The sequence below is a fragment of the Neoarius graeffei genome, chromosome 3, assembly GCF_027579695.1.
Source record: "Neoarius graeffei isolate fNeoGra1 chromosome 3, fNeoGra1.pri, whole genome shotgun sequence".
Classification (NCBI taxonomy): Eukaryota; Metazoa; Chordata; class Actinopteri; order Siluriformes; family Ariidae; genus Neoarius; species Neoarius graeffei.
Window position 1 is genome coordinate 16,381,314 of NC_083571.1, and position 22,317 is coordinate 16,403,630.

The 22,317-nt window shown below is 41.4% G+C and overlaps 1 protein-coding gene across 2 annotated transcripts in view; it reads left to right on the forward strand.

Annotated features, from left to right (window-relative positions):
* Positions 1–9,888: 9,888 nt before the first annotated feature.
* Positions 9,889–22,317, forward strand: part of smpdl3a (sphingomyelin phosphodiesterase acid like 3A) — a 40,798-nt gene continuing 28,369 nt past the window's right edge. Inside the window, exons 1-4 of one of the 2 annotated variants that reach the window (XM_060916441.1) lie at positions 9,889–10,046; positions 11,461–11,674; positions 15,593–15,737; positions 18,086–18,182. In XM_060916441.1, coding sequence (XP_060772424.1) covers positions 9,944–10,046; positions 11,461–11,674; positions 15,593–15,737; positions 18,086–18,182 — 559 coding nt within the window. In that variant the 5' untranslated portion in view covers positions 9,889–9,943. Of the gene's footprint in view, positions 10,047–11,460; positions 11,675–15,592; positions 15,738–18,085; positions 18,183–22,317 lie in introns of those variants that run through there. The other variant, XM_060916442.1, reaches the window with a different exon arrangement.

The window sequence follows — 22,317 nt, forward strand, 5'->3', positions numbered from 1 at the left end:
GATACATTTAATACCAGACAAATGAGTGCAAAAATTGGTTGTTTGTTACATTCTAGTTTTCTTGGAAGTTTAACAAAGCAAGTTAACTCTACAGTATTAGTTACATGTATTCACCAGAGGCAACAACAATCGCTGCTACTTACTTCCAAGCTTTTATTTTTCTTCATAACAGTAAATCAGAACTAACTGCACATAGGAAAATTAGAAGTAGGGATCTGAATAATGGATTTCACGTGCCATAGGATTGGTTCAAGGAATCATTTGGATTTGTCACTTTACCATGCCATGCCTAATTTGTACAGAAGTCTCCATCTCAATTGAAATGTTGATGAATTGGTGGCTGAAATGCTGGATGTTCAGGTGGTGCTTGAATAGCAATGTGGGATTTAGAAATAACTGGAGTAGTTTTCAGGGCTGGTTGGTATCCATCCCACTCGGGAAGGTGTCTCATAGTCTCAGTTAACTGGCGACACCAAGATAGACACCAAGATACGCAGTACTAGCGTTGCTGTACTATTTTAAGCACACATCAATGGAATATTCTGGGGAAACTAACTTCCAAGTTAGACAGTGTAATGGATGAACCTTGTGGAGATCAGGGGAAAAAGACAGCTAGATTATCACAATTATTAGCTCACCTGGCCGATGATTATTTGTTACATTCTAGTTTTCTTGGCAGTTTAGCCAAGAAAACTAGATGAACAATGTGTTGTCCATCATCTGTCCGTCATCCATCCGGCATCATCCACATTTCACAAAAATCGCTTCTTCTCTCTTGATTCTTCACTGATTTTTATTCTTTTTGGCATGAAGGTAGGTCTGCCTGGGGTACACATAGCTTCTACTCAAATTTGCAGAATTGTAATTAATAACAAGTGTTGCCAGGCAAAACAAACCTCGCCCAGTAGCACTTATGATGAATATGAAGGAAGATATTGCGAAAAAAAATAGGTAACCTATGGGTACATGTGGCTACTGCTTATAAATAAAATAGTTTTCTGATACCAGGGCTCGACATTAGCACTTGCCCGATGGCCCAGTGGTGTTTTTTACATCTTTCGGGCCAGTTCGGGCCACTAAATTTGGCCAAACAGTGGCCTGGGCGGGCCAGTACGTTTTCGATACAAATTAACAAATTTTATTACTCATATTTTACCCAGAATTGTGAAGAAATTGTTTGTAAAATGCACCTTTTCGATACGATGTCTGCCATCTTTGTTTTCGTCACGCTCCGCTCTGCGGCAGGAGTGTGTCGTCTTCGTGCATCTTCGGAGATGTTCGGCGCTGTTCGGAAGCGTCATTTTGGCAGGAAAATAGCTAACCACTACACCACCGTGCCGCCCCCCCATATATTATATTATTCAAATATCCAAAGATGATGAAATCTATCAAAATAGCCAAACTAGGTCTACATTAGTTCATTACAACAAAAATAATAACTATTCTGACCCTCTCTGGTACAACCAGACCATGCTAAACCCAGTATACCCCCAGTTGCTAGGGTATCTGCTATTGCCATGGCAACGGTTTATGCAAATGAGCTGAATTTGCAAAAATGTACTACTAGTTCCCCCAAGGACATATCCTGAAAATTTGGTGTTTATATCTTGTCTTATTAAAAAAATACAACATTTCACCCCTTTTTGGCTCACCTGAGCATACCTGTTAATTAGCTAATTAATAGGTAATTAGGGTTATAAATCACCCCCGAGCAGGTAAGGCTTTGCAAAAATCTCACTAGATTATTCCCCAAAGTCCACCCTTTCAGGAAATGTATGGTTTGTCAATGATTCTCATGATATTTTATTAATTAAGAAATAAAACTTCTTCATGGGCATTAAAAATGCCCATTTAAATCCAGCATGATAAGGGTTAGTATGCCACCCTCACCTTTCATCCAGACTTGGGACTGGCCTGTGTGTGTCTTGTGGCTATTATATAAAGGTGCATTTAAAAAGTTAATTGTACTTCTATTTCTATAAGAATATCTACAGTGGTGAGAATTCAATATCTACAATGTTGAGAATATATGAGCCAAAGTTGAAACCATGACAAAAAAGGAAAATATATCTACATCACACAGGGTGGGTTACAGGCAAAGCTTATTCTATAAACAAGTTAGTTGCATGGTGAGGCAAAACTTAGCTTATTCTAAAACTTATACAAACAATTAATGTAAAACAGTAATCAACAGCATGTGTTAAATGAACAGAGAACAAGAACAAAGGAAATTTTTAAATGTAACTAAGAAATTGATAGAACAAGAAATGCAAACAAACAATAAAGATATAATAATGTTAGCAAAATATGAATAATCTTATTTTCATTAATTTCACCTGAAAATGCACCAGAATGCACGAATATGAATTGAAAAATCAAAATTTTCTGGGGTAAGGCCCCTGGACCCCCCTCTTTGTACAAGCACCTGCGGCGCTTGCAGTGGCTGCCTGTAGCAGCCGTGGTTCGGGTACCGCGCGCATTCGGGCCACCACATTTTCCATTTGGGCCAGTAACTTTTCAATTCCACTGGCCCAATGGGCCACCAGTGGTAAATGCTTAATGTCTAGGCCTGGATACCATGTCCATACAGTAAATATAGCATATATATTTACTCTATGAGGCAGTAGCCCCAAAACCGAAGCATAATCCAAAAATGAACAATTTAAAAAAAAAAAAAATCACAGAAGCAAAATATACCAAGTGTCTGTACTTTATATTATTCTACTCTTACAGTTTTCAAAACTGAAATCTCCAAACCGAGACTGACATACACATGCTGTCACCATGATCGAAACTTTTATTTCCTGGAAATGGCCTGGCGCTAGAGCTCAGTCGAACACACTTTTCTTCAGTAATAAGCATAAACATGTCTGAAAGTGATTTCTTCAGTCTAGTCCATTTATTTTGAATAGTGAACCGAATTGTATACACTCACCAACCATTTTAATCAGAACACGTGTATGCACACGCGCAGCACATGATCGTTACACTTACATTCTTACAGCACGATGACATAGTGGCTAGCGCCTCTATATGAGACAGTAGCCACAACAAAAATGATTTTGACCTTTTTCGTGACCTTGACCAGATGACCCTCAAAATGTTAGAAGTTCTATTTGAGACCAATGCCCATCTAGCCTGAAAGTTTCTTGAAGATTGATCCAGCCGTTTTCCCGTAATATCATTTACAAAAAAAAAAAACAAAGAAACCCGACCAAAAACAATACCTCACCCCACTTACTTTGTAGCAGGCGAGGTAATGAAGATATTAAGTCCTAATGAGCAGTTTCCACACAAACTGCTTCTTCTCCGGTAATTCTTCACCAATTTTGATTTTCTGGCATGAAGGTAGGGGTACTTAGGCTGCATATAACTTCTACCCAGATCTGCTTAATTACAATTATTTATGAAGTTATGGACTAATTAAGCCTTAACGAGCAGTTCAACAAAAATTGCTTCTTCTCTGTCAATTCCTTGCCATTTTGGATTCTTTCTGGCAAATAGGTAGGTATTCCTAGGATATTTATAGCTTCTATATATAGCTTGCAACATTTATTGTGCAAGGTGACCTGCTTTAGATCGTTCCTTCTGGATTAGACAGGGCCAGAATGAGTTACGCAGTCATTGATGGTCTCGTTGTTGTGTTTCAAAGCAATTTCAGTTGTAATATACTGTAACATTTGTAGGAAACCTCCTTTTCACCAATACCAAGTAATCCAGTTCTCTCCGAGGGAAACAAAGAAGTATGGATGCAAACTGTTGAAAATGAATACAACCACATTTCTCGGTATACTTCTCAAGAGTGAAACTTGGTGTGTAACTGAGTAACCTAAAATAACACAGACTACTTATTGTAGTTTTTAATGGAGTTTATATGTGCCTGCAACAGAACTTCAGGCTGTGTGACCAAAAAAAAAAAAAAAAGACAAAAAACCCCCACCACACACAACTACTACTACTACTCATCTCATCTCATCTCATTATTGCTAGCCGCTTTATCCTTCTACAGGGTTGCAGGCAAGCTGGAGCCTATCCCAGCTGACTACGGGTGAAAGGCGTGGTACACCCTGGACAAGTCGCCAGGTCATCACAGGGCTGACACATAGACACAGACAACCATTCACACTCACATTCACACCTACGGTCAATTTAGAGCAGGGGTGTCAAACCTGATCCATAAAGGGCCTTGTGGCTGCAGGTTTTCATTCCAGCCATGCAGCAGCACACCTGACTTGGCTCATTCAATCAACTGAACTGTCTTCACACAGTCAAATACTTGCAGCCACACCCACCCTTGATTAAAGGGTGGGTGTGTCAGTTGATTGAATAAGCCAAATCAGGGTGCTGCTGCATGGCTGGAATGAAAACCTGCAGCCACACGGCCCTTTATGGATCAGGTTTGACACCCCTGATTTAGAGTCACCAGTTAACCTAACCTGCATGTCTTTGGACTGTGGGGGAAACCGGAGCACCCAGAGGAAACCCACGCGGACACGGGGAGAACATGCAAACTCCGCACAGAAAGGCCCTCGCCGGCCACGGGACTCAAACCCGGACCTTCTTGCTGTGAGGCGACAGCGCTAACCACTACGCCACTGTGCCGCCCACTACTACTACTACTAATAATAATAACAGCAGAGCTCCCTATGTGTGAAGCGCATGGAACAAAGCTCTATACTTAAGAAAATATGATAATTCATATACCTGATTTTTGATGGCTTTTGCGGTATATGCATCTATGAACAACATACGTATACTACCACAAGGAACCCAATTGTAAGTGCAAGGCAATGTATCTCAAACACTTGACCACTGGACAATTACATTTATATATTGATCAACCTCTGTAGCACCGATGCTATGTGCACAAAAAAAAAGGGCCAGCGTACAGCCCTGTCTCAAACTTGACAGCAAGGGCTTGCTTCCAGAGATGTCAAGATTTATCTTGGGAGCCAGCCCTAGTTCTTCACCTCCTGCAGTGCTTCTTAGCCGACAACCCAGTTTTCATCTCAAATTACCCAGCACTGGTAATCTGTGGGACAACGAGCAAACAATCAGGGGAGAAGGTGAAAAGTTCCTGACAGTGGAAGACTATACATAGAGTTTCTCATTTGTAACAGAATTTACAACTTCAGAATGAACACAGGTTTCAACTGTGATATGTGGAACGTGGGCTGAATTGCATCGCATGGTGAGTGGTAATGCCAGTTTGACGGAACATGGATTGATTACCTTACTGACGAGGAAGGGTCCTACATATCTGGGAGCCAGCTTGCGGGAGACAGTTCTGAGAGGCAGATGGCGCATGGAGAGTGGCGTTTGTCAGCCTGCCTCTTGGATGCTAGGGTGGAGCGTAGGAGTTTTCTCCAGGCCAATGCCTACGTCCTCCTGCAGCAGCATATGAAGGTCTGGGCTGAAGGTACAGTGACCTCCTCCTCTTGGTTGGGGAAGAGTGGTGGTTGGACCTGTGGCAGATGAGGGCAGAGTGTTGTGAGCATATTCAACCCAAGGTAGGTACTTACTCCAAGAACTGGCATCCCTGGACGCCATACACCTGAGTGCTGCTTCCAAGTCTTGATTTGCCCGTTCCGCCTGGATGTTGGTTTGAAGGTGGAACCCTGATGAGAGACTACAGGTGGCCCCAATGAGTTTGCAGAAGGCCCTCCAGAACTGCGCAGTGAATTGAGGGCCCCGGTCAGAGACGATGTCAGAGGGGAGTCCGTGTATGCGGAAGATGTGAAGGATGAGTAGTTCGGCAGTTTCTTTAGCTGTGGGAAACTTGGTCAGAGGGATGAAGTGGACTGATTTAGAGAAACGGTCAATGACTGTGAGAATGCATGTGTTGCCACCTGAGTTGAGAAGTCCTGTGATGAGGTCCAGGGCAATGTGTGACCAGGGTCGACGAGGAGTCGGGAAGGGTCTCAGCAAGCTGGCAGGGGGTCGATTGGCTGTCTTGTTCCGGGCACACGTGTCGCAGGCTGCCATGAACTCCTGGACATCTTCCTTGATCAGTGGCCACCAGTAACATTGTTGAATGAGTGCCAGGGTTCGAGCAGCTCCCGGGTGACAAGCCAACTTGGAGCCATGACCCCACTGCAGCACCTGGGTTCGCACAGAACAGGGAACAAACAGATGGTTACGTGGTATATTGCTAGAGTTACCAGCCCCGGGGTCCTGCTCCAGGGTCTTCTGCACTAACGTCTCTACCTCAAGTAGGACAGCCCCTACCAGACAGTGTGGAGGGAGGATGGTTTCAGGCATTCTAGACTCCTCCTGGCGGGAAGAGAATATACTGGACAGGGCATCAGGTTTGCCGTTCTTGGAGCCTGGGAGAGCGTGAACTGGAATCGGGAGAAGAAGAGAGACCATCGGGCTTGACGTAAGTTGAGATGTTTGGCAGACTTGAGGTACTCTAGATTTTTGTGGTCGGTCCAGACAATGAAGGGGAGATCCGACCCCTCGGGCAAGTGTCTTCACTCCTCCAACGCCAGCTTGACGGCCAACAGCTCTCTATCACCGATGTCGTAGTTCCGCTCAGCAGGGGACAGTCAGTGAGAGAAGAAGGAGCAGGGGTGGACCTTGTTGTCATTGGCCCTCTTGGAGAGAATGGCTCTGACCCTGGACTCGGAAGCGTCGATCTCCACAATGAACTGCTTGGCCGGGTCGGGTATGGTGAGGATGGGTGCTGTGGTGAACTTGCGTTTGAGCATTGAGAAGGCTTTTTCTGCTTCCTCCCCCCACTTGAACGGGCTCTTGATTGAGGTCAATGCCGTGAGAGGTCCGGCCACCGTGCTGAAGTCATGGATGAAGCGCCTGTAGAAATTAGCGAATCCCAGGAAACGCTGGAGCTCTCGCCACGAGGATGGGGTGGGCCAGTCAGCGACTGCCTTAAGCTTGAGGGGGTCCATCTGGATCCTCACTGGGGAGATGATGAACCCCAGAAACGAGACGGAGCTCTGGTGGAACTCACTTTTTTCCACCTTGACAAACAGCTTATTCTTTAATAGGCACTGGAGGACCTGCCGGACGTGACCCCGATGTTCTTCCAGGGAGCGGGAGAAGATCAGGATGTCATCCAGGTACACAAAAACGTAGATGTTGAGATAGTCCCTTAAGACGTCGTTCATGAGTGCCTGAAAGACTGCGGGAGCGTTGGTCAGGCCGAAGGGGACTACGAGGTACTCGTAGTGACCCATGGTGGTGTTAAAGGTCATCTTCCACTCGTCTCCCTCCCTGATCCTGATGAGATGGAAAGCATTACATAGATCCAGCTTGGTAAATACCTTGGCTCCCTGGAGTAGTTCAAAGGCCGTGGTCATGAGCAGTAGTGAGTAGCGGTTCTCGACCGTGATGGCGTGGAGACCTCGATAATCCATGCGGGGTGGACCGACTTGTCTTTTTTCTCCACAAAGAAGAATCCTGCTCCTGCTGTGGAGGAAGAAGGGTGGATGATCCCAGTTGCCAAGGACTCGGAAATGTATTTCTCCATGGCTTGCCTTTTGACGGGAGAGAGAGAGTAGAGTCGTCCTTTGAGTGGCGCCGTCCCGGGCAGGAGGTCGATTCCACAGTCACAGGGTCTGTGAGGAGGGAGGGACACTGCTCGGGTCTTACTGAAGACAAGCTTTAGGTCCAGGTCGGGAAACTCGCTGGCTAAAGGCTGTGGTGGCTTGGTGGAAGGCAGAGCGAAGTTCATGCAGGAAGCTAGGCAGGACTGGCTCCAGCCTAAGATGGAGTTGTCGGCCCAGTTTAGGTGGGGGTTGTGTTGCATTAACCAAGGTAATCCTAGAGCGATGGGTACGTGGGGATCGTTCATAACGTGAAGTTGGATGGTTTCAAAATTATTACCGGAAATCCTCAGGGTGAGCGGGGCGGTGAGGTGGGTGATGGTGGTCAAGCCGGTGCCATTGAGTATCAGGACGGTGAGAGGAACGTCGAGAGCGAGTAGCGGGATTCCCAGACGCTTGGCAGTGGCGGAACAGATCAGGTTCCTGTCCGCCCCTGAGTCGACGAGGCCCTGGAGGTGATGATGCTGGTTGTTGAGGATGATGATGACAGGGAGTAATGGTCGATCAGTATAGTCGACCAAACAGTCAACCAAAAACATCATCAGATTTTCACACCAGCCCTAAAAGTAGATAAAGAGAACCCAGTTAAACAAATGAGAAAAATATTATACTTGGTCATTTATTTTTTGAGGAAAATAATCCCATATTACATATCTGTGAGTGGCAAAAATATGTGAACCTTTGCTTTCAGTATCTGGTGTGACCCCCTTGTGCAGCAATAACTGCAACTAAACGTTTCCGGTAACTGTTGATCGACTGATCGACTGATCGACTGCACACCGGCTTGGAGGAATTTTAGCCCATTCCTCTGTACAGAACAGCTTCAACTCTGGGATATTGGTGGGTTTCCTCACATGAACTGCTCACTTCAGGTCCTTCCACAACATTTTGATTGGATTAAGGTCAGGACTTGGACTTGGCCATTCCAGAACATTAACTTAATTCCTCTTTAACCATTCTTTGGTAGAATGACTTGTGTGCTTAGGGTCATTGTCTTGCTGCATGACCCACCTTCTCTTGAGATTCAGTTCATGGACAGATGTCCTGACATTTTCTTTTAGAATTCGCTGATATAATTCAGAATTCATTGTTCCATCAATGATGGCAAGCCGTCCTGGCCCAGATGCAGCAAAACAGGCCCAAACCATGATACTACCACCACCACCATGTTTCACAAATGGGATAAGGTTCTTATGCTGGAATGCAGTGTTTTCATTTCTCCAAACATAACGCTTCTCATTTAAACCAAAAAGTTCTATTTTGGTCTCATCCATCCACAAAACATTTTTCCAATAGGCTTCTGGCTTGTCCATGTAATCTTTAGCAAACTGCAGAGGAGCAGCAATGTTCTTTTTGGAGAGCAGTGGCTTTCTCCTTGCAACCCTGCCTTAGAAGATACCCTGGGGACCTTTGTGACCTCGCCGACTATTGAACGCCTTGCTCTTGGAGTGATTTGTTGGTCGACCACTCCTGGGGAGGGTAACAATGGTCTTGAATTTCCTCTATTTGTACACAATCTGTCTGACTGTGGATTGGTGGAGTCCAAACTCTTTAGAAATGGTTTTACTGAACATCTTGCAGAACCAGCCACAGTTCTTCTGGACACTTTGACGGGCACACTCGCTTTTTAATTTTGCATCAAAACCCAGTCGCCTTCATTATGTTTTCTTTTTTAATCTGAAAAGTACTCTCTTATGTAATATGCAGCTTGGATACACTTCCCCCCCTGTAACATTTAATTTTGTGCTGGAAAAAAAAAAACGTTTGGAACTCTAAAATATTTTTGTACTGACTCGATAATGTAGAAGCCATAAAATAGAAATCTATAACCAAAAGTTTGTATGAAAAATAGGGTGTCTAAGACTTTTGTACAGTATTGTATATAATACAGTAATAATGCTCTTGGCTTATTTCTTATCACTGCATTTATTTATTTGTTTGTTTAATCGTTTTTTTTATTATTGCTATTTCATATTGTTTTTATAATCCCCCCATATTTCTCTCTCTTTTTCCCCCCTATCGAGCTACTATTGGCAATAAATTTCCCACTGGGATGATTAAAGTCTTCTCTTATCTGATTTTATTACACATTTTAAACATAAACAAGTCAGTATAGGAGAGCTGATCAATCACATAACCTGATATAGATTTGATGCAAAACATTTTTCATGAATCAGGATTTTGATATCAGGAGCTACATGACAAATGATAGAAATGAGTACACTGTCCTCTAGTGGCTGTTCCCTGCATAGCCAGTCTTTTCCCAGGTCTGCGTGGTCAACTCTGAAAGCACGTGATCTCTGTTTACTTCCGGACTGGGTTTTCGTCCTTCCTGGACTATGCAGTAGGATCAGGACTGAGTGATATTAATTGGAATCATGGGACTGGTTTTGTTTTGCTGGCTTGTTTTGCTTTTGTACCAGCAGGTTTGTGCTGCACCAAGAAATGTCGAGTTTAGAGAGAGACCCCTGGTGGATATAAGTAAGTATAACGTTTGTGCTTCACTTACTGCAAGTCAGAGTGCTGTGTTGTACTGGTGTTCAGAAACAATATAAAGCTCGAGAAAATGATGCATCACTGCGGGGTTTATACGTTATGTGAGATGAACTGGCATGCTAAAATATTTGGCTGTAAACATATTTAAAAAAAAAACACACACACACACACTTTGGACTTTCACATCCCATTCAGGAACATGAACTTTTCTAGGGCTTTGGATTAACAAGTGGAGAACACAAACAGCAAAATATTATTATATGCACATTTTTATACTTGTATTGCAAGGTCTGTCGAAGCTTAGGTCTAAACTTCAACATTGGCATGCCCATGCCTAAAACCATGCTTAAACTAGAAGGGTAGAGTGCATGCCTTTGCCAAGCCACAAAGATTTGCTTCAAAATCTAACCGTCATCAAAATCTGTTCACTACTTTTTGAGTTACGTTGGGAACAGACAAGGAAAAAAAAAGTCCTGGATCAACATACATATCCAGATTTGCATCAAAATCTAATAAATTGTTCCTTAGCCCATGGCTCAACTTTCCTCCAAATTTCAGCCACATCTGTTCACTATTTTTTGAGTTATGGTAGGAACAAAGAAACAAATGCGAAAACATAACCTCCTCCAACAAAGTTGGTGAAAGTATTGAATTGCAAGCACCCAATGTTTCTTCTGCTGAAAGTCCACCCTAGTTGCCAATTAGACAGTCTGATAATTTGTTGTTGAACTACAACTCCTCCAAATTGGGGAAAAATGACCTGGGGCTGATATTCATAGGGCTGGAACTCAATGTTAGCATAAAAACATTTTAACATGAACATTTTAATGTCATCATTTTGAATTACTTGATGTGTAGCCTAATTTTATCATAATTTATTCAAAACTCCTTCAACAGTTTCAAAATATATTGTGTTATTGACCCCACACTTCTTTCAGGCTTCTAAGAGATGGAAAGAAACTGCTTGTCCAGAGGATCTTGGGCATTGAGCAATCATTTAAGTCTTTCAGGGCTGTTAGGATCTGGCGAAAAAATTAAACTGAGAATAACACATGCTTGTTGCAGCTACTATGAAACAGTACATCTATTTGGTTAAATTAGCTGTCGTCTAGAACTGTAGCGCACACACAACAGGATGAATCCATTCAATCATTCGTGTTTGAATGAGTGCACATGAATGGGCATTATTACTACTCGCACAGGTTTGTGTCCAAATTTGAATATTAATGCCACTCATGCATCACCTAGTCTAAAACCTTTCTACAAGGACCATGTTCTGTGGTATTGCGTGAAAGCCATGTTGGCTCTAAAACACAATTGCTGTTGTGATACCAGTATGATTACCAAAGATTTAACAGTGAAGAAGAAATGACTGATAGAACACTGTTTCCAATTACAGGTAAATTCTGGCACATCTCAGACCTGCACATCGATCCTACCTACCACGTCACAGAAGATCGCACCAAAGTGTGTTACTCCTCAAAGGGCTTCCCTGCATCCGACCCAGGGGTTTTTGGAGATTTTATGTGTGACTCTCCTTATGAGCTAATTCTGTCTGCCTTCAGTTATATGAAAAGTGTGGATCTTGAGCCCGAATTTATTATCTGGACTGGGTAGGAGATTTAAAATGACATTATAAATGGAGGATATTACACAGTTGCATGAAGATATGAAGTTTATCTTCAAGTGGTGAACATATTCACGAGTGAGCGAATCATCCATCCATCCATCCATTATCTGTAGCTGCTTATCCTGTTCTACAGGGTCGCAGGCAAGCTGGAGCCTATCCCAGCTGACTACGGGCGAAAGGCGGGGTACACCCTGGACAAGTCGCCAGGTTATTGCAGGGCTGACACAGAGACAAAACCATTCACATTCACACCTATGGTCAATTTAGGACCACCAATTAGCTTAATCTGCATGTTTTTGGACTGTGGGGGAAACCGGAGCACCCGGAAGAAACCCACGCAGACACAGGGAGAACATGCAAACTCCACACAGAAAGGCCCTCGCCGGCTGCTGGGCTCGAACCCAGGACCTTCTTGCTGTGAGGCGACAGTGCTAACCACTACACGACCCTGTCGCCCATGAGCGAATCAAACGAGTGAAAATATTTTCAATACAAGAAGATAAACTTCATATCTTTGCGCCACTGTGTAATGTTCTTTATGTTATTTGGACACAGCCACAAAAAAATGTGCAAGTTAATCAAAATAATTTTAATTTTGAACTGGTTCGCCATTTTGACAATGCATAGTCAGTGGGAAAACACTGGGAGTGACGTTATCAGAGTGAAATATCAGGAATTATTATACATACGGGCCACTTTTTTCGTGGTATAAAAACGTATTCTATTCCCTTCTAGTGGGTTTACTGATAGCGTGCAATATTATCATATTGCTTATCCTCCGTGTATTATGCCACTCTCCCCAATGGAGAATGAGCGTGCAATATTGTTATAATATTGCACAGTGTCAAGACAATACGATGTCACACGTCAGAACTCGTGAATATCCAATGACAAAAGTTTTCTGTGGCGCATGCACAGAATCATTTCTTTGTCAGCCGGGAAGGAGAGAAGACGAGGCTAATGCACTGAGCTCTATTTAAAATCTGGAGAACTCATAGCCTATTCCCCGCTATAGAAACGAGTGAAGCCATCTAGCCGCTATCTTACCACTCACATCGTGCGTATTTGGCTTATGTGTTAAATCATCATAGCTGATCAAATTTGCCCCAAGAAAAGTATCTCCTGACTTTTTTTCCCTTTCATTACCTCCTCTTATTTTCTCACCTTTACCCACATTCCTTACATATCTTTATAGCGCTTCCCTTCACTGTCTCTGATCATTTTTTTGAATGGCTCTTTTACTATTTTAATTATTTTTACAGAGATTACTTCAGTTTCTTTTATACAGTGTATCTCCTTCATATATTTTCTATCTATCTATCTATCTATCTATCTATCTATCTATCTATCTATCTATCTATCTATCTATCTATCTATCTATCTATCAAAAGAGACGCGTCAGAGATGTAAAACTTCCATGCTAGTGAGTGACTGACAATTTGTAAACAAACATGGCCGCCAGGTTTGCTTCATTAAAAGCAGAAGATTTTGAGAGAATTTTGAAAGAGAAGGATGCGTTGAACACCTGAAAGGAATGTGTATATATAATAATAATAATAATGCTGGATGGCTTTTTTTCGTGGGTATATCAGATATATTCCATTCAGCTAGCATGATATTGAACTTGTCTGATATGCCACTCAACGCCAGCCAATATTTAAATGTGTCCTTCAGATCCGCGATGTATTTTATATGACAAATACGAATTTTTCAACACAAGAAGATAAACTTCATATCTTCAAGCCAACATGTGAGTTTCCTTTTATTATATAGACCCATTCACAAACAGAAAGTACCCAACTTTATCAAAATAATTCAGCAATTTCCTCACGAGTGACATTTAGAAAAATATGTCATGGTTTTGGATCTTCATGTTTTGGATCTTCATGTCCTGGATATAGTTCATATGAAAAATACGAGTGGCATATTTCCCAGTAAAACACTTGTGTTTATATAATATATAGTAATATTATACCTATGAGGACATTTCATCTGAAATGTCATTGCATTTCTATTCCATTTCAGGTCCTTTCATTTCTAGAGTGTATAGCACTTAGAATTATTTGTATGTCTTACTGGTGTCAGCACTTCTCTCCCTCATCCATCAGTGGAAAGGGACAACATCATGGGCACAGATATCATTTGGGTGGTGGATCGTTTGTCCTGGCAAAAGTATATCAGGTGCAGCGGATTTATAGCACATTCATACAAGCGCATTCATTCGTCATACATCTTGCAGGAAGACTATAGCGAAATTATTCAATGCACAGTGAATGTTAATCATGCTGCCCTTCATGAGTTTCAGTTTTGGACCCTGACACATTTCTGAAGCCACCAGTGACTTCACATTGAGGTGTTTAAAATTCCTAACAATGCCACCTGATATTCTGGTCCCATCCCAACTGCCTTGTTCTCTCAACTCCTCACCTGTACACTCAAGCTTCGAATTTCACCTGAATACCATCATTACCACCATCGTGCTCGTCATCTCACAGATTGCTAATTAGATGAATTGAGTCTCTGCCATAGCTCAGTGCAACTCTGTTATATAACTACATTGCATTCTTGAACTTTGCGTCCAACTTTTGCTCTCTTCACTACTTCTGTGCTGCACATCACATATGACATTGAATGTTCCTGGACAATACCGAGTGAGAAAAGAAGCGCTTCGTTCTTTTAGTTTCAGGTCTCAACAGTATCATGAGAATGTCTTCCCTTTTGATTTATTATTACATACAATTGTAAGTGAACTAGCAGTAATGATGTCAGGGCGACACACACCCAGTAACTTATCAGTATAAATAATTAAAATACAGCAGAAAGAATTAGCACAAATATTGTTAAGTAAATCATAGCTAGATAAGTACTGTATATTAATTAGGGCTGTCAAAGTTAACGCAATAATGCATTAACGCAAATTCATTTTAATGGCACTAATTTTTTTTCACGCACAATTAACGCATGCATGTTCTGTGCCCCTCCCCCGTAGTTTGGGAAATCAGGAAGTGATGTAGTGCGAGCGAGCAATGTAGCAAGTCATAAGTAAGCTCGGCGTAAGTCATGATAAAGTGCAATTATGTACAGAATCAACTTAAATTGTTGATATTGTTGCATTCTGACTGTTTACATAAAATGTGCATTTTGATACACTTTTGATGGTCCAGAGTGGAGAAAAGAAGGTGTGTTAAGGCGCACAGGCTGCACATTGGAGTGAGAGAGTTTGTTTTATTCTGAGAAATGTATGAGTGATGCGTGGCTTAACAAATATATTTATTTGGGTTTTGTATTTTTATTTTCTTTTTTTTAAAAGATAGCCACTACTGTTGTCCAGAGTCCACATCACCAAGTTTGTTTAGTTTATTTTATTGGATAGTTTGAGGTGGGAAGTTAAGTACAGAATTAGAGGAAAATACATATTGTTTTGTTCACACTGAATTGTGCTAAAGCCTCAAAATTATAAAGTTAATGCTACTTTATTTTTTTTAAATGCAGTGGGGGAATAAAATACCCACAAAAATAATTTTTGCTGTGTCCAGCCTTGTCCTTCCTGACCTGGCCACATACATTTGCATAAAGCAAGCATATTTGTTCACTCTTACTCCACAAAAACCTTAAAAGTATCTCTTTAAGGTACATTTAGACCGGATTAAAAATGTGCCATTAATTTGTGATTGAGAGTTAACTATGGACAATAATGTGATTAATCACGACTGAATATTTTAATCGATTGATAGCCCTACTATAAATATGTGTAATATGTTTCTCGGTGGAGTTTGTCTTTCTGCTCTGGTTAATAAATTGCAATGATGCACTTAGTGCTGCATTAATATAATTTATATCCAGTATTTCTTCACCTGGATCCACAGCAGAACTTGTGTTAAATCTAAGCTCTCTTCTGTAGAGACAGCCCTCCACATGTTCCAGTAGATAAGCTGTCCACAGACACTGTTATAAATATGATCGGCAATATGACGCACACCATACGCCAGTTCTTCCCTCAGCTGCCAGTGTACCCTGCCCTGGGCAACCACGACTACTGGCCACAGGTATGGCACCTCTTTCCTTTGCGTCAGGCCAGTCTTCATTATAGCAAAGTTATTCTTACTGTGGCATATAGTGTCATGCAAAAGTATTCATCCCCTTTGTGTTTATCCTGTTTTGTAACATTACAAGCTGGAATTAAAATGGATTTTTGGGGGTTAGCACCATCTGATTTACACAACATGCCTACAACTTTAAAGGTGCAAATTGTTGTTTTGTAGTGACACAAACAATAATTAAGATGAAAAAACAGAAATCTGGAATGTGCATAGGTATTCACCCCCTTTTGTCTGAAACCCCTAAATAAGAGCAGGTCCAACCAATCCACTTCATAAGTCACATAATTAGTTGATTAAGATCCACCTGTGTGCAATCAGTGTCACATGATCTGTCACATGATGTCTGTATAAATCAATCTGTAACACGACTAAGCAAACATGAAAACCAAGCAAAAGTATTCATCCCCCTTGGTGTTTGTCCTGTTTTGCTGCATTACAAGATGGAATTAAAATTGATTTTTGGAGGGTTAGCACCATTTGATTTACAAAACATGCCTACCACTTTAAAGGCAATTTTTTTTTTAATCGTGACACAAACAATAATTAAGATGAAAAAACAGAAATCTAGAGTGTGCATAGGTATTCACCTCCTTTCATATGAAACCCCTGCATAAGATTTGGTCCAACCAATTCACTTCATAAGTCACATAATTAATTGATTAAGATCCACCTGTGTGCAATCAGTGTCACATGATCTGTCACATGATGTCTGTATAAATCAATCTGTAACACGACTAAGCAAACATGAAAACCAAGGAGCATTCCAAACATGTCAGAGACAAAATTGTGACATATAGATCAGGGTTGGGTTATAAAAAATGTCCCACAGAGCACCATTATATCCATTATAGCAAAATGGAAAGAATATGGCACCACTACAAACCTGACAAGAGAAAGCTGCCCACCAAAACTCACAGACCGGGCAAGGAGGGCATTAATTGGAGATGCAACAAAGACACCAAAGATAACATTGAAGGAGCTGCAAAGATCCACAGTGGAGATGGGAGTATCTGTCCATAGGACCACTTTAAGACGTACACTCCACAGAGCGGGGCTTTATGGAAGAGTGGCCAGAAAAAAAGTCATTGCTTAAGAAGACACATTTTGAAGTTTGCCCAACAACATGTGGCAGACTCCCCAAACACATGGAAGAAGATTCTCTGGTCAAATGAGACTAAAATTGAACTTTTTGGCCATCAGGGTTAATGCCATGTGTGGCACAAACCCAACACCCTGAGAACACCATTCCTACAGTGAAGCATGGTGGTGGCAGTATCATGCTGTGGGGATATTTTTCGTTTGCAGGGACAGGAAAGCTGGTCAGGACTGAAGGAAAGATGGATGGTGCTAAATACAGGGCAGTTCTGGAAGAAAACCTGTTTGAGTCAGCCAGAGGTTTGAGACTGGGACAAAGGTTCACATTCCAGCAGGACAATGACCCTAAACATACTGCTAAAGCTACACTGGAGTGGTTTAAAGGGAAACATTTTAAATGTCTTGGAATGGCCTAATCAAAGTCCAGACCTCAATCCAATTGAGAATCTGTGGCATAACTTGAAGATTGCTGTACACCAACACAACCCATCTAACTTGAAGGAGCTGGAGCAGTTTTGCCTTGAGGAATGGGTAAAAATCCCAGTGGCTAGATGTGCTAAGCTAATAGAGACATACCCCAAGAGACTTGCAGCTGTAATTGCAGCAAAAGGTGGCTCTACAAAAGTATTGACTTGGGGGGGATACCCATGCACACTCCAGATTTCTGTTTTTTCATCTTAATTATTTTTTGTGTCACAATAAAACAGTTTTCACCTTTAAAGTTGTAGGCATGTTGTGTAAGTCAAATGGTGCTAACCCTCCAAAACTCCATTTTAATTCCAGCTTGTAATGCGACAAAACAGGACAAACACCAAGGGGGATGAATACTTTTGCAAGACACTGTGTGTGTGTGTGTGTGTCCCGCTAGATTACCAGCAGGTTATGACTGCTAAATTCCAAAAAAAATTCAAGCTACTCTTTTCATTTTTAACCACCATTATCTTTGTATTTTTTATGTTGTGGTCTTAAACCATCTTGGCTATAACAGACTTGGAGGCTCATCCAAGATCTTTCTCCCCTTTTTAAAATCAGATGTAAAGAGAGTGTGTAAGTGACTATTTGAGTGCAGCATGTTAGGAACCAAGTTGTTGCTTTCACTCAATCCTTCAATCTTTCAAGACTTTTTGGATGTTTACATAAATCAGATAAATCATGCTATGTCAGCTCATGCAAACTGTAATATCAGTTTTCTCTTTCAGGATCAACTTCAAGTAAAAGAAAATGACATTTACCAGGCTGTAGCCAGACTTTGGTCTTCATGGCTACAACCAGAAGCCCTCATTACTCTATGTAAAGGTATATACTGAATTATATTTGCCATTTCTTGTGAACACCTTTTCAGTATTAAAATACCTGCTCATGCTCTCAGATTCTTCCTAGGTTTTCCTGAACTGAAAATTCTCTTTTGCATATATCTCAACCACTTCAAAAAGTGTTCTAGCATTTTAACATATGGATGCATCCAACTCCAAAACTGAAAAATAATACTTTTTAAAAGGTTTCATTTTGACTGAGGCGCTGGAGTAAAACATATGTTCACATTCACTGGATATGAGCAATCACGCGCTCTGATAGCCTAGTAGTAGAGTAGTCAGTCAGCTCATATACTGTGAGTAGAGAAAAACAAAATGGCGGAACATTTTGCTGAACCAACCGAAGATGAAATAAAAACTCTACTCGAAAACAAACCCCCAAAAATAAAAAAAAAACAAAATATGGAATAAAAGTATTTGATGGTAACAACTTTTTTTCCAATAATTATTATAGCATTTTTCACAACTTGCTACTGTCACTTTGCTGGTTTGTTTACATTCTTAATCTTTAAGCATTTAAAATTATTATTATTATTATTTATTTATTTATTTATTTTTTTTTTTTTTTTTAGACTGGTTCAAAAGCTCAAAGAAGTTTGACAATTACAGAACTGAAACGTCCAAGGAAGAATTAAATAAACGTATAAAGTTATTCTATACCTCGGCATGACAGCAAGACGGCACTTTCTACAAAAAAACCCACACTGAAGTCAATTTATGCAGCCATCGATAGGTTTTTAAGAAGTCCGCCTAAGTGAAAATGATTTTGTCGGACAGTTTGTATAAAGTTTTTATTTATCAAATTTGCAAAAAATAAAAACAAAAATGCTCTGTTTCTCAAAATCCAGTGAATGTGGATAGAATAAAACAGTTATTCCACTCAGTCTCCAGCCACTGGGGGTGCATAAGTGTACTCTTGGTACCAGTCCCAATCCCAGATAAATTGGAGAGGGTTGTGTCAGGAAGGGCATTCGGCGTAAAACTGTGCCAAATTTAACATGCAGATTGAAAAGAGAAATACCATACTGGATCGGTTGGGGCCCGGGTTAACAACGGCTGCCTCCGGTACTGTTGGTCAACAGGGTGCTGGTGGAAAGTATGCTACTGTTGTGCCAAAACGGAGAAGGAGAAAGAGAGGGGGGAGGCGTGTTAGGAGAGAGCATGAAAGATGGAAGGGAAGGAGCTTAGAATTGAGGGTAGGAATACTGAATGTGGGAACATTGACTGGCAGAGCGAATGAGTTAGCAGGTATGATGGAAAGAAGACATTTTGTGTGTGCAGGAGACAAGGTGGAAGGGAAGCAAGCCAAGAACATTGGAGGTGGATGCAAGTTGTTTTATGATGGAGTCGATGGAAAGAGAAATGGTGTTGGTATTGTTTTGAGGGGAGAGTTGGTCAACAGTGTGATTGATGTGAAGAGGGTGTCAGATAGAGTGATAGGCATGAAGTTGGAGATTCAAGGAGTGGTAATCAATGTTGTGTGTGCGTATGCCCCACAGCTTGGATGTGAGAATAAAGAGAAAGTCTTTCTGGGAAAAGATGGATGAAGTGATAGAAAGTATACCGAGGGAGGAGCGCGTGCTGATAGGAGCAGATTTCAACGGACATGTTGGTGAGGGAAACAGAGAAGATGAGGGCATGATGGGCAGATATGGTGTAAGAGAGAGAAATGTGGAAGGGCAAATGGTGGTTAATTTTTCAAAGAGGATGAATTTGGCAATAGTCAATACAGAAGAAATAGCAGCACAGGGTGACGTTTAAGAGTGGAGGAAGATCTACACAGGTGGACTACAAACTCTGCAGAAGGGGTAACCTGAAGGAGATTGGAGACTGTAAAGTGATGGCAGGGGAGAGTGTAGCTAGACAACATCGAGTGGTCGTGTACAGGATGAGCTTGAAAGTGAAGAGAGGAAGTGTGAAATAGTGGCGCCGAAGATTAAGTGGTGGAAACTAAAAGAGGTTGAACATCAGAAGGAGTTTAGGGAAGAAATGAGACGAGCATTGAGTGGTAATGGAAGTGTGCCAGAAGATTGGGATACTACTGCTATACTAGTAAGAGAGGCAGCAAGGAAGGTGCTAGGGTGGTCATCGGGAAGGAGGAAGGAAGACAAGGAGACATGGTGGTGGAATACAGAAATGCAGGAAATTCTAAAAAAGAGAAGAGGCTAGCAAAGAAGAATTGGGACGATCAGAGAGATGAGGAAAGCAGGCGGTTATACAGAAAGACGAGACATAAGGCAAAAAGAGCAGTAGCAAAGGCGAAAGCAGATGCATACCAAGAGTTGTACGAAAGACTGGAGACCAAAGAAGGAGAGAAAAACCTGTACAGACTAGCTAGGCAGAGAAACACGGAAGCGAGGGATGTACAGCAAATAAGAGCGATGAAAGATGTAAATGGAAATGTGCTGACAGTGTATTAAGAAGGTGGAAAGAATACTTTGAGGATTTATTAAATGAGGAGAATCCAAGAGAGAAAAGGTCAGATTCATTGGAGACAGCAAATCAGGAAGCAGAGTTGGTTAGTAAGGATGAGGTGAGGGCAGCCATGAGAAGAATGAAGACTGGGAAAGCAGTTGGACCAGATGGTATCCCGATTGAGGTTTGGAGATGTTTGGGTGAGATGGCTGTGGAGTTCCTAACGAGATTGTTTAATAAGATCCTAGAGAATGAGAAAATGCCAAATGAATGGAGAAAGAGTGTGCTAGTCCCAATATACAAGAATAAGGGAGATGTACAGAGCTGCAATAATTACAGAGGGATAAAATTGATGAGCCACACCATGAAGCTATGGGAAAGGGTATTGGAGGCAAGATTGAGAAGAGAGGTAGCAATCTGTGAACAGCAGTATGGGTTTATGCCAAGGAAGAGCATGTTGGATGCAATTTTTGCTTTAAGAATGTTAATGGAGAAGTACAGGGAAGGCCAGAGAAAGCTACATTGTGTGTTTGTAGACCTGGAGAAGGCATACGATACAGTGCCAAGAGATGAGTTATGGTATTTGTTTTTTGGTCAAGGTTTATTCATTCATTTTTAAAGCACAAGTGTAAAATTTTACAGTACAAATATTCGTATGAAAGTCAAAGAGCACAAACTCCCACCACCCCACCCAACCATTCCCATCCCTTCACAAAACAGGCATTCAAATACATCACAGGCACACAAATCACAAGCAAGGACATCTAAAACATTAACAGTAAAGGAGAACAAAAAATGAGAACAAAGCAAAAACAAGACAAACTGTAAAGAATAAATACACACCCAAAAATACAGTGGTGCTTGAAAGTTTGTGAACCCTTTAGAATTTTCTACATTTCTGCATAAATATGACCTAAAACATCAGATTTTCACACAAGTCCTAAAAGTAAAGAGAACCCAGTTAAACAAATGAGACAAAATATTATACTTGGTCATTTATTCATTGAGAAAAATGATCCCATATTACATATCCGTGAGTGGCAAAAGTATGTGAACCTTTGCTTTCAGTATTTGGTGTGACCCCCTTGTGCAGCAATAACTGCAACTAAACGTTTCCGGTAACTGTTGATCAGTCCTGCACACCGGCTTGGAGGAATTTTAGCCCATTCCTCTCTACAGAACAGCTTCAACTCTGGGATGTTGGTGGGTTTCCTCACATGAACTGCTCGCTTCAGGTCCTTCCACAGCATTTCGATTGGATTAAGGTCAGGACTTTGACTTGGCCATTCCAAAACATTAACTTTATTCCTCTTTAACCATTCTTTGGTAGAATGACTTGTGTGCTTAGGGTTGTTGTCTTGCTGCATGACCCACCTTCTCTTGAAATTCAGTTCATGGACAGATGTCCTGACATTTTCTTTTAGAATTCGCTGGTATAATTCAGAATTCATTGTTCCATCAATGATGGCAAGCCGTCCTGGCCCAGATGCAGCAAAATAGGCCCGAACCATTATACTACCACCACCACCATGTTTCACAGATGGAATAAGGTTCTTATGCTGGAATGCAGTGTTTTCCTTTCTCCAAACATAATGCTTCTCATTTAAACCAAAAAGTTCTATTTTGGTCTCATCTGTCCACAAAACATTTTTCCAACAGGCTTCTGGCTTGTCCACGTGATCTTTAGCAAACTGCAAACGAGC